The sequence below is a fragment of the Micropterus dolomieu genome, linkage group LG03 (genome assembly GCF_021292245.1).
Source record: "Micropterus dolomieu isolate WLL.071019.BEF.003 ecotype Adirondacks linkage group LG03, ASM2129224v1, whole genome shotgun sequence".
NCBI lineage: Eukaryota > Metazoa > Chordata > Actinopteri > Centrarchiformes > Centrarchidae > Micropterus > Micropterus dolomieu.
The window spans coordinates 20439979-20453536 of NC_060152.1; the positions used below are offsets into that span (position 1 = coordinate 20439979).

At 38.9% G+C, this 13558-nt stretch overlaps 1 protein-coding gene across 1 annotated transcript in view; it reads left to right on the forward strand.

Annotated features, from left to right (window-relative positions):
* The window catches only part of col14a1a (collagen, type XIV, alpha 1a), a 152170-nt gene that overhangs the window by 10027 nt on the left and 128585 nt on the right, over nt 1-13558 (forward strand). Inside the window, exons 3-5 of the mRNA XM_046044596.1 lie at nt 716-832; nt 6161-6304; nt 7425-7520. Coding sequence (XP_045900552.1) covers nt 716-832; nt 6161-6304; nt 7425-7520 — 357 coding nt within the window. The remainder of the gene's footprint in view (nt 1-715; nt 833-6160; nt 6305-7424; nt 7521-13558) is intronic.

Sequence of the window (13558 nt, forward strand, 5' to 3'; positions counted from 1 at the left end):
TTTCATTGTCTGCCTCTCTGTCTGTAGATTAAAAACAGTCAAATTCTCTTTTGCTTTTCTGCCACCTTTTCATGCAAAATATGCTGTCTAAGTGTGTTTTTAAGATGCCACAGTCTGCCCACACACACAAGAACAAACACAGAGATTAGTGCAGAGAATGGCTGCTGTCACCATTTTTGACAGTGAGCTAAAAAGTATAGTCAGCCGCTGAGGATGCTAAACCATTAATTTCTCTTTGATTTGGTATAGATCAGAAATGTACACTCATGCATTGGCATGGGCAAGACATTTTCACAGAACAGAAATCCTCCCTCCTCGTGTTACTTTTCCTTGGCGTGAATTCTATTTTTGTTTTGAGAATTTGACTGGAAATAGTTTCTTCTAAACCTGGGCCTTTTTAAACCTTTTTCATGCGCTTTTGAGCTGAAGCAAACTGAAGTTGAGCTGTATGCCATGCTGACTGGCTTTATGTGTTGCTCTCATGGATACAAGAACTTCAAAATTCTCTCTTTCTTCTATTCTGTCCATCTATTTATTCTGTTTCACCTGATTTTTTGGGGGGTATTTCTGGATTTAACCACTGGCTTGTTGTCATGTTAACAAATGTTGAGTGGTGGCAGGGAACTTTTATAATTCATAAAATGTTCATTCTTCAACACATTATTCATTTCTAATCATTTCTTAGCTTTATTGAAGCTTTTTAATTGTTTTTTAGTTCCAGCCCCGAGGAGACTGCGTTTCAAAGTCCTGAGCTCAAGCAAGCTTCTCATTTCATGGAAGGAGCCCAAAGGAGACTTTGACAGCTATCTATTCCTCTACAACAGTATACCAGGTAGGATAATTTTTCTGTGTAGACACACACACACACACACACACACACACACACACACACACACACATAGAGATGCTAGAAGTGGCTCTTAACTTTTGGGGGAAGGATCCCATTATGACTTGGATTTTCTGTCTGTCAGGAAGGATTATGTAATTTGCTTCTTATCAGAGCTCCTTTGAAGGGATCACACTCCTGAGAGATGTGGAGGACTCAAAGTTTGTCCTGCACCTCTGCCAAGTTTAAGACAAAGGAATGCTTATGCTGCGTTCGTGGAGCCTGTCAGCAGATTTGAAAATGGGACTGATAGGTACACAGGACAGTAGGACTAACAGTGACTCATGATGAAGTTCAGTCCAGGACAGGCGAAAGACAACGGCGGCCATAGTCGTAATTTATGCAGTATTAAACTGCCTTTTCACAATGTGTAGTTGTGGGCATGATGGGCGCCTGGCATCCTGCTTTCATCCTGCATAAGTCAGTAGTAGATCATCGAACAGACACAGGGCATGACCTCGTCTCTTTCTGGGTATGCACAGTATAGTCAGTAATCACCCTAATTGCCATTGACGTCGCTCTTCATCATGTACACCTTCCGTACCAGCCATAAATATCCTTCACATCAATTCCTTAACTATTGCCGCACCGCTGCCTGCATTTGTTCTTTATTAATGCTGTGCTGAACACTGCAGACAATTCTTTCGCAGCCGTTGTTAAAATGAATAAGTAGGACTGAATAAGCACTCTGTAACATAAAACTTGTGTCTTGCAAACAACCATTTGTGAGAAATGCCTCGCCTGACAATTTCTTGCTGCCTCCGACAGCTGAAAAGAGAAGAAAAAGTGAAATTTATGGCCACTTCCTCTCAGGGAGTGAGTGCAGCAGTAGCTTACTGGCATTCGGCAAATGCAGTAAAAATTGGACTTTCACAGTGTCCTTACTGTATCCATACACTAATATAGCTTTCTTTGATAATGTGGAGGATGAGGACACAAATACCTGTCCTCTGTCCTGATTCCCAGTCTCATCTGTCTCTTAGTCTTTAGTCTCTGAGTCCGACGAGGTGAACAACATGCTTGGTAAAGCTTGTTAACACTGTCCTTTTGTTGAGAATAAAATACAATTTTAGATCACAAAAGGGGCTGTCAGAGTGGCAGCTAACCTTTTGGCTCAACATAATATCCCCTTTCTCCTCTGAGCTTTTCTAAAAAGGAGCAACTAAAGTGCAACTGGATAAGTATTCAGGTTTTAGTTTGAAGTAGATGGCTCATTTTTGCCAACAAAAATGACTAGCAGAGTTTTTTCTCAATGCTAATATTCCTTAAAACATTGTCCCCTGTCAATAATAACTCCTTTATCAGCTTGTATCGTTGAAGATAATGTAAATCATTTCGCATTACATCAAAAGCGTTTACCTTAAGCCTGTGCTTCTCTGTCCAGTGGCTTCATTCCCTGTTCTATGACAGTGCATGAATTTAACTAAAATAAGCACTTATTGGAAGTCTGTTCAATTGCCTGCCAACAGTTCAGAAATTCAAATAGTGTGGGTTGGTGTCTGTGTGCACTTGCATATCTGTGTGTTAGTTATCAGGGCCAGATGTCTATATTTACTCACTCAAATCTCAGTGGAGATTAAGCCAAACCCAGCAAAAAAAAAAATAGATAATTTTTTATATATGCAACTGCAACTTATTGTTACACTGTCGCTGCAACCAATTAACAGAATAATTTGGGAATAGAAAGTACATTGGAAGGTCTCTAAGGTTTTAAATAGGTTGTAATATTTATGGCCGCAGTAGAGGAGAATGTGAATTAGACAGTGGATGCACATGTTGTTTTGAGCAGTCCACGCCAAGCAATGTAGTTCACCTTGATAAAAAATATCCAATCAGAATGAGGTGTTGCCATGACATACGGGGTTAGTGGGGTCAGTGTTGGTGGTAGCTCTAGTTAACCGTTAATTATGAATGGATCCAGAAAAAGCCAACATTTGTGACTCCTTGAAGCACAGGGAACCAATATTATTTAACTGCAGTACCGGAGGCTGCAGTTTCAGGACCTCCACAACCCTGGGACCGCAGTTCTAGAGCCGTAGTTCTTTTGCGACAGCGCCATCTAGTGGAGTGGTGGTGGTAATACACAGTAACAAAAAGGTTAAGGTTTCGGGGGCTTATAAGAGTAACATAGCTAGCTAGCTAGCTAACTACCCCCAGCTAGCTGGCAGTGTCAAAGTAAACAAGGGTCCTACAAATGCAGTTCCCATCCTAGGATTGCGGTCCTGAAACTGCAGCCTCCGGTACCGCATACTACTCGAGAGAAAGTGCACTACACTTTAAAGGAGGTGGGGCAGTTAACCAGATGTACATTTAAAAATCAACCAGTCCTCATCGATTAACCCCAGTAACCAAAAAATATTGTTTGAAAATACCTCAGAGAAAGGACATATCTGTGTTGTTTGTCCAAGTAGGTTTTCGAGTGCAGCGGGTTTTTTTCGCTGTGATGTGCAAAACTGCAATGGGCTCAGTACTGCCCCCTGAGGCCGGTGGGCACAACACAACCACTGGGACCGTTGGAGAGAACTGCACTGGCTGTTCTTTCCCCCTACGGCCACAAGGGGCAACAATGGGCCCATTCTTCACGTAAAAAAAAATTCGACTTGTGACACAAGGGTGAGATTTGTGCGTCAATGTTGGAAAAAAGATTTTTTGGTTTTATAATACAAAAGATTTCAAGCATAAAGACTACATGGTTTTTGTTGTGGGACGTGTGTGCGCACTGTGTTAAAAAGCACTTTCTGCGCAGTTTCATAAGTGAGGCCCCTGGTCTTATTATACATCCATGGTGTTAGTGGACTACTGGAAGGTCTTATTTTGAAGCATTTAGAGATCATGCCAATAAGAAATATCACATTTTGAAATAAGTCAGGAGGGTGAAGCTGATGAAATATCAATAAAGTTTAACTCTGAAAAGTGTTAAAGAAAGCAGGAAAAAATGAGGAGTGTAACTGAAATGATATTTGATGGCTGAGACGTTTTCGGTAAGATAAAACGATGGAAACTGGGCAGTGCTATCAGGTCGACGTATAGAGGCTATAATCATTATTCTGTCTGTATGACTGCATTTATTGTTTAATTGATCAGACTAGCGAAGCCACATTGTGTTCTGTGTATGTGATAGATTATGGCCTTGGTTTAATTTTAACTTACTTGTGGCTTTTTTATACATTATTTTAAATTAACTACATTTGTTTATCCCCTATAAAGAAAAACAACAGGGTTGTGTGCTCTTTGATGACGGTCGCAGGCCTGTTTTGCATTTATGATAAAGCATTCTTAAGCTGAATGCCATGGAATTCAAAACCAACTTATATTTATTCTGGTTTAAAATTAATATGACAACAATTTTAAAAGAAAACAGGCATCAGTTGTTGTGATGTAATTTTCCCAAATCTTCTTAATTAAAGTTAATATGCAGAGATGATTAATTTAATGGGTTTTCCACAATTGAGTCATCCGACGAACTGCATGCTGTTGTGGATACAATGGAAACAAATCTGATCAACCTTCATGTGGTTTGAACTTCATTCTTTGGAAAGTAAATTTGACTGATTAAAATAAATAGTTCAACGTTTTGGGAAATCTGCTTATTTGTTTTCTTGTCAAGAGTTAGATGAAAGATTGATGCCAAGTTTGGAGCCAGGGTGTGGAGTCGATAAGCTTAGCATAAAAACTAAAAGTGGGGGAACCAGCTAGCCTGACTCTGTCCAAAGTTCAACTCTGAAGCTCACTAATTGACACATTGTATCTCATTTGTTTAATCTGTACACAAACAGAAATGTAAAAATGGTGATTTGTGGTTTTATGGGGAGTTTCTTGCTTTAACAACTTTGTGGCTTGCTTCCCAGCATTTACTTGTCACTGCAAGTTTGCAAAGCGAATGACAAAACCTTGTTCGCCAAGAAATAGCCACAAGCCCTTCTAAAATGACAAACAGTAATTTTTACATTTGTTTTTGTGTACATATTATACAAATAAGATACAACTTTTATTACTGAGCTTTTTTTGTGGTGCTGGTAGGTGTGTTTTTGATCTTTGGAGAGAGTCAAGCTCCCCTGTTTCCAGTCTTTTTGCTAAGCTAAGCTAACTGCCCGCTGGCTATGTACTTCATATTTAGGGCACAGACACAAGGAGTAGTACTGATCTCATCTAATTCACAGCAAGAAAGTGAAAAAAAAATTCTCCAAAATGTCAAACTTAAGTCTTTAACCCTTCATAGTCGACATTAGGTGCTTCTCAACAATTTCAGCCTGAGACGGAAATGAGAGAGAAGGATTCACGCACCAAGTGTAGAAAATACTGAGGCCCAGTTCTTTTAATTAAAAAGACGGAACGGGTGATTGCAGATGAACCCTTTGATCCCTTGCTGTTGTCACCTAATAAATCCAGCCTCCATTCAGTCAAGAAGGAGACATCTGTGTAGGTAAGGAAAGGACTGTAAACAAGTTTAAAGAAGGGTGTTTAGCCCTGAGACATGTACTTCCAGTGCCACAGTTATCATATGGTGATGCAGTGAATGCCTACCTTTCCTTTTGACCCTAGATATTTGGTGGCTTGTGGTGTGAACACTGATCCATGCAGTCACCTCACCTGACGCGTTGTCCTCTTCAGCAGGATTTATCTTCCTCCCCTAAAGGTGTCTTTAGTCATCACTGCAGGCACAGGGGACAGAAGAGCTGAGGAAGCACACATTATTGATGGCTGAATTGATTGCAGGGTCAAAATTGAAAGGGGGTGATAATGTGACCTGCTGGCCTGATGGGGATTAACTGCTAAGGAAAGAAAACAAGCACACACACGCTTGTTTCTTTGTGAGGATCGACAGTTTATTTTAAGGACACATTTTATTTTCCTAACCTCCAAACTTAAAACTCTGAACTTTATTGTCACCCACTTGCCCTGGAAATAACAACATCAAAAGCAGAATTAACTTAGGACCCAAAAAACGTCTTGTTTTAGGAGCTTTTTATTTTTTTTATTTCTGTATTTTTGTGAAGATTTATGTACCCCACAAACACATGCACACATAAAACAATCTACAATAAAATATGTATTTCATCCTTGACCGTAATGTTTGCCTGCCTTCAGAATAGTTGCCTGCCTTCAGAATGAATATCGGCTCATCTGCTGAATTAAATTGGTCAGGAGAATACTAATATTTTGCAACCAAGGAACTGACTATAGCAACAACGAATAAAAAACACTGGATCAAATATATCTGTGGGCCTAACCTTTGCCCCTTTGCTTCTTCTTCCTCTTCTCTCTCTCTGTCAGGTGGTCAGCAGAGGGAGATCATAGTATCGAAATCTGACACTAAGGTGTTGATAACAGACTTCAACCCCTCTAAGGACTATACTGTCACTGTCATCGCTGTCAGTGGCAGTGAGCAGAGCAGACCACTACAGGGCAGACATAAAGGTGCATTCATGTGTTTTACTTTTTTGCTTCTATTCTATTCTCTTGCTGTACTGTAATGTATAGATCCCACATACTCTGCTCTACTCTTGTACAAAACGGTTCTCGCTCCCCGACACATCACACATGGACGCATGGTCAAGACCCATCGACATCAGTTTGTAACCCACTGGGGATCCCTATGGCGTCATAGTTCAACACGGGTTTCGTGTCCTGTGTAGAACAAATAGTAAACATTAAATATTTTTATTTAAGTTAAGCGAGTTACGTGTATTGCATAAGTTACGCAAGTGACGTAAGTTAACTTACGTGTTAACTGACCAACATAGTTATTGTAACGCAAACAATGATCTTTTTCTAACCTTAACCAAATAGTTTTGTTGTCTAAACCTAACCAAGTCCTTTTTGTGCCTAAACCTAACCAATTTGCTGTTTCATGACTTTAATAACGTGCCGTTTCAAAACACTAACGTTCTATTTTGAAAGTCTAACCGGACATTGCCTATTTATTGTTGCTAACTTTGCTAAACGTTTTAACTTGACCGTGGAGCCTTAAACTACAAATGACGCAAAAGGGGTACCCAGGGTATTAAAAAGCAACACCAAAGTCGCCAAAGGGCCTTGACCAAGCATCAATAAGAGACGAGTTGGGAGTGAGAGTGTGTTGGTACTATACTCTGCTACTCTGTTTTACTTGACACTCCCCTTGTATACTCTCAAATATATTTCTTCTTGTTTCATTGCCTTTCCTCTCCTCTCTAATTTGCTATACTGTACTTTTATCTACATTTACTCATAGTTGACACTTATATACAAAGCGACTTACAATTGTCATAATATGTCAGAGGTCGCAGGCCTCTGGAGCAACTAGTGGTTAAGTGTCTTGCTCAGGGACACATTGTGTCACAGTGGGAATCAAACCCAGGTTTCCCACACCAAGGAATGTGTCTTATCCACTGTACCATTGCCACCCCCATAGAATATTTACCATATTCTGTTCTGCTCTAATCAGTGTCGATGTTTCTGCTTTCCTTATTGGCATATGTAGATCCAGATAAAGAAAGGACTCTAAAAAAGATGTTTATTCAATGGGATTCTGCTAACTTGTGATTAATCTCTGCAGCTGAAAGAGGTGAGAGTGGCGGGAGAGACAAGACTGAGCCCCAGAGGCAGACTGATTCAGTTGTACCTCCTGAGGATGCCAACGAGATCTCTGGAGGTAGGACAACTGCACACAAACACTGTTTCCAGGAGAGGAGGCCATATACAAATCCTGCGCTCACATGAACGTAAATAAAATTAATTGCGCTGAGCAGGATTCTGCTTAAAGAGTCCTTCTGTCAGTTGCCATAGTGATGTTTGGAAGTAAGAAAAACAGCTGTTGGTGCTGTATTTAACACCAGTGAAAAAATATGGGTCTGGTGTCTGTCCATGTTCAGTTGGATCCTACTGTGAAGCCTTCCCTCCGTGCAGAGTTTGTGTGCAACTGGTTAACAGCAAAATCCACCTTTTAAAGCAATACCCAGACATACATCAGCCTGGTGGTCTACTTACCCAACAAGTAAGAGTAAAAATGTCAAAACCATCTATGCTTCAATGGTGATTCATCCACAGTGGTGCTTTGTGGAAACTCTTTAGCATATGCAACGCTAAGTGATATTAGGTGGCTGTGACTCACCCTGTTCACTTGTGGCTGTTCAAGTGCCTGTCCTCCCTAACAAGAAATTTTGTTTTTGAAACCAAGATGTTCTTTCAGTTGGCAACATTAATGTCATATGTAAATTCCTAATATTCCAACCTCTATTAAAATGTGAGAGAACAAAGGAACGCTTTCATTTTCATCTTTAGTGTTCTTTAGTGTATGTCTCTGCTTACGTGGAAACTGCCTTCTGTTGATTTCTTTACCATAACCGTGAGCTCAGCAGGGAATCTTTGGCTGTAGGATAATTGATCGTTTGTAATATGATGTTCTGTGTGTGCTTCTGTGTGTGTTAGAAGAAAGATGAAGCTGGTAATTTGCAGTCTCAGACATGAACGATGCTTGTGGCTGAAAGTGAGACGCTAACTGCCGCTGATGTGTGAATGGGATTGTTTATACAAGATTTAAACTCACTTTCCATCATTGTTTTAAAGCCTAAAGTGTGCACAAAGACGTAATCTCATTATGTAGTAGGGTGTTTATTATTTAAGCACACTTTTTTTAGGCTGGTTTATTTGTGCTTTTGCGTTCACTGGGCACTATAAGAAAGATAGTCAGGAAGTTGCCATTAATGAATATGGTTTAAATAAGTCCAGCCTCCATCTAACTGTATACAATGTGTCATAATTTTTATAGACTATAACCCTTATATACTATTTGCACAATGTAATTTTACTCTGCAATGCTACACTTCATTTTTGCTGATGGAGCAAGAGAGGGATACACACACACTCACAGAGAGAGAGAGAGAGAGAGAGAGAGAGAGAGAGCATCACTGAGAAATTAACCATATTATAAAGCTTATTTATAGGCACTTTGCATCTGTGAATACATAATAAATTTGCTCTGGGGTGGAGATGAAAACATATTGATAGTAAATCAAACCAAATATCATATTGACTGCAATCTCTGGTAACACTTAAAGTGCTCTTATCACAATGTATTAACCTGCATATTGAGCTATGGACAAGTATTGGATTCACAATAGATAATGTGTGATTGTCATGCCTATATTGTGCTCCCACAGTTATTGTTCTGGATCGTAGGGGACAGGTAGTGGCTAGAGTTCTGCTTATTTAGCTAGTTAAGGTGAAAGTGATTTATTTCTATTTCTGTTATTTCTTTTTTAGAACCACATACACGTGCAGAAAACTTGTTGGGAATAAATTTAAATCCAGGTCCATGTGCATTCTTGTCGATGCCTCACAGCGATCACAACCTAATTAACCAGGTATCCCAGACAAGATTAAAGCCCACATAACAGTTATACAAAAAGAAGATATGTTTAGATTCTTCATGGCAAAAAGATATTCTTTCTGGAAAATACTGTGCTGTCATTCTTAAGTATTAAAATAAGATCTGAAACACAATAAAAACTACAACTACATTGTAAATAAAATAAGTGTTGTTGTTTTACCAGTGATATCAGTGGATTTGTTTTCAGCTCCCACCGATTGATTTTGTGTCTCATCGTGACAATTAAAATCAGCCAGCGCAGAAAAATCTCTACAATTTAAATTGTGTGGTGACCTTAAGACCTTTTCGTTTTGGAAAGCCAAATTAAATTGTTGTGCACTCCTCAACCGTAAAGAACAACATGGTGTTAGAGCAGAATTTAGCTGTTTTTGTTTTTGGTAAAATTCACAGCTGTTCTTCTGGTTTAACACATCAGGTTACAAACTTACCAAAAATCTTTTATGTAAGCTTACATGGTGAACCTGCCTGCACTGCACTTATTCAAAAAATAGAAACTTAACTACCATTGAACCCCAGACTGAAACTGTAAATAAAGAAAAAAAACGAATGAAAAACCATTAAACTGTATTGACTGTCTCTCTCTCTCTCAAACACACACACGGGTTAAGATCTTTGATTGTTCTTTTCTTGTTCTTTGTTTCTCTCTTGCTCTCCTCCTTCCCTTCACCCTGTCAGTAGATGAAAAGCTGGATTTCCTTCTGTCTGCTGTTATCAGAACCACTCACCAGTCACTGCAGCAGAGGTGACCTTGATTGGTGTTCTGCCTCGTACCTGTTGGGGATTATGATAATATCCTGCTGTGCTTCAATAGAATTTGTGAAGTACAGTGTGTGTGTGTGTGTGTGTGTTTGTGCGCGCGCATGTGGATGCAGCTTTGTGTACAGTAGTGATGATGATAAAGTCTCATTTTGGATCAACAGAGGTTGCTCTTTTATGTTGTACTGTAATGTGCTTCCCTTGCTCTCCCTCTCTATTAAGCTGCTCTGTGTATTTAACACCAATGGCCCACAGTTGTGTGAAGTCTGTGTGTATGTGTGTGTGTGTGTTTGTGTGTGTATTAGCAATGCTAACCCAGTTCATCACCACTTTGTTCCAGAGTAGTAATCAGCTCGCTTTTATGTCAGGCTGGGCTGTTTGCGAAACCTTTCATTAACAGCAGGCTCATATTCTCATCTCCTCCCTGATGTGTGTGACTCGTCTGATGTCTGCAACACACACAAACACACAGACATCTATTTACACTCTAGCCAGCTGTGTGCAATACACGACTAAATATGTATGCGTCACACCTCAGTCATAAAGTATATAATATACATAAAGAAACTGCAGGTTTTTTTCACTCTAAAGCAGTTTTATTATTATGACAAATTAGTTGTGATGGCCATAGAGTAAAAAAATTATGTCAAAAACAGTAATAATGTGAATTTTCCAGCATGAAATTCATTCAGCACAGTTTTGCATCTCAACTTGGCAAGTCAAGGTAAAAAAAAATGCTGAAAATTCAGAAAAGAAAGAAAAATATGCAGTAAACCTAAGCTTGTTATCGTTGACGGCCTATATCAAAAGCTTCCTGGCTGGTGTGAGTGTGGGTGTTTGTGAGCATCTAAGTAAGTTGGTTTGAAGTTGCTTGCAAGTGCGAGTAGAGCGGAGAGGACAATCAGCCAAAGGAAGATTCATGAATCTTCCTCCGTTCTCACTAATATCTACCTTAGCCCTCCCACTTTTCTACAAATTACTAAACTGTATTTTGCTGCCACTCTGAACTAAATACAGACTGTCCATTCCAGGAGCTTAAAATGAAACAAATTGTCTGCTCTCGGGGTGGCATTGACTGAGTTGGGCTCTGAGCAAACAGGAAAGGGATATTTTACCTTGATTTGTAGTTTGTACTCTTGTCCAATTTCCACATATTTGATGTCAGTCATTTGTAGGTCTGCACCTTAAAAGTCACTGATTCAAATCATCGGTTAGGGACACCCGAGTCAAATCTCAGTTTGGACAGAGGACTGAAGCATTTTTTACAGCCTCTAAATCAATCAGTGATCTGAGCACCGGATTCAGCTGCTCACTGCTGGAAGACGTGATGCCAATTCCTTTTCTCCTTAAATATCAATTTCTGAGTCAAAGTGTGTGACTATTTTTTCTTTTTGCTGTGTCATTGTCTTCAGAGAGAAGCAGGATAAATACCCAGGAATGCTTCAATGAATAAAGAAAACTACAAAGACTACTGTGCAGGGAATCAGTAACACTCAAATTATAAAAGACAAAAACTGCAAATCAGGATAATCTTGGAAATTTTTGAGTCAGATTGAGACTTAGTTATTTAGTGCTGTTAAAAAAAGGGCACTCTTTTTCCTTTTACAAGTTGAATTGAAAACTTAAATACAGCACGCATTTTCAGCCCCCCCTCCCCCCTTCATGAACCTGAAGACAAGAAGAGAGGCGGGAGGGAGAAATATACTGGGTGAATCCTAAAGCAACAGAGATGGAGGCAGTGAGAAAATATCAATGTCCTTTGTGAAATTGTATATGTGTGTGAATCAGTCATAGGTCTATAATGATATCGCAGCAGGTTAGAGACTGAAAAAGAGATGTTGCTTCAATGAGACACACTGTGAGTGTGTGTGTGTGCGCGGTTAGGTTACACTGATCTAGTCATAAATATTTTCAGTTTCATTTCTCAAAGAAAACTTAATTTATGGACATTGTTGTAAATCTGCTTGTAATAAAATCACGGCAGATCGATTCTAAACTGAGCCTCATAACCACGACATTGTGAAAAATTAAACATAATACTGAATGAAAAAAAAACATTTTCAGCTACTTGCCAGCTGGAGTGCCAGCAACGTTTGTCATTTTCCACTTATTTCTTTCAGTTGGATCTCAGCCAACAAAAGACTCTCTCTGGGCTCCTTAATAAAAAAAAAATGATGGCTTCAGTGTTTGACATTCATATTTAATTATCACAGTCTTAAGTGTCAAAACATCAACATCTACTCTATCCAGTTTGGACTGAGACACGGGGGACAGAGCAAATACTGTGTAATGCTTAGCTGTTACACATGGAGCCACATTACGTCAGTTCAGGAGGTTGCCATCTTTGTTCGCTTGATTCAGTGGTTTATCTTTATAAATATATATATATATCATTGTTAGCATGTTGACATTTGTATGTAGCTCAAAGGACAGAGTTGCTAGCATGGCTGTAGACTCTTTTCTTGTTTCTATGATAAAGATGATTTTCATTTCCCTAACCTCAACCGAGGGCTTTCAGTTGCCTTAACCTAACCTTAACAGTAGCAGTGGCAGGTCAGAAAACCCTCGCATGAAGCATTTTTGTACAACATATATTATATATATATATATATATATATATTATATATATATTTCTCCCCACTCTGTTCTTTACTATAAACTGTCCAATAAAAGAAGTATTGGTAACACTTTCTATGAAGGTCATCGCTATAATGACTTATGCATATATTTATAACAGGATATAATGCGTCCATAAGACATTATAACAGTTGTTATAATCACTTACAAACATGCATTAGGCGCTATAGCGAAGTTCATAATGTATTATGACCTTTTGATTTAACATCATAGAAAGTGTTACCGAAGTATTTGGCAAATAATCTTTTGCCCTTCACATAATAGATTTAAAAACCATACATTTTTGTTCCATTATCTACTCTATTAACAGTAAACCATTGCTGCTGGTTTCATCCATTTTTTGTCCAACATAAAGCCAGTAAGGAATTCAGCAGCCAATAAAAATAAATCTCTCTGTTTTGCTTATCAAAGCAAAAACAAATCCATTAGTGGTCCCTTGTGCATGACAGTAATTTATTTTCATTGGAAATTGGCCCTAAATAATGTTTTCTCAAAAATAATAGCTGTTATTTGGACAGCTGAGTGATATTAGATCAGAACACATCTGTGTGTGTGTGTGTGTGTGTGTGTGTGTGTGTGTGTGTGTACTGTAGGTGTGTCCATGACTGTATTTGTTACAAATATGGGTCAGTAGCCTCCAGTAGTAAAACAGAGGGCCATCGCCCTGCGGATCTAACAGATAGTGTAAGTCAGCACTGGTCTAATCAAAGTTTTTCTCAATTGCTTAAACACATTCCTTAAAATGATGCCTCTTTTTCTCAAAACTCTAAACACAAATCAAAGTGCAATTATTAGAAATATTGCTTGTGGTTCTCCCCCTCAAAAACCTTTTCACATGATGAACACAACAAAAGGAATAACAAATGTAAATATTTGCATTTTTATTCCTTATATATAAACCACTATAC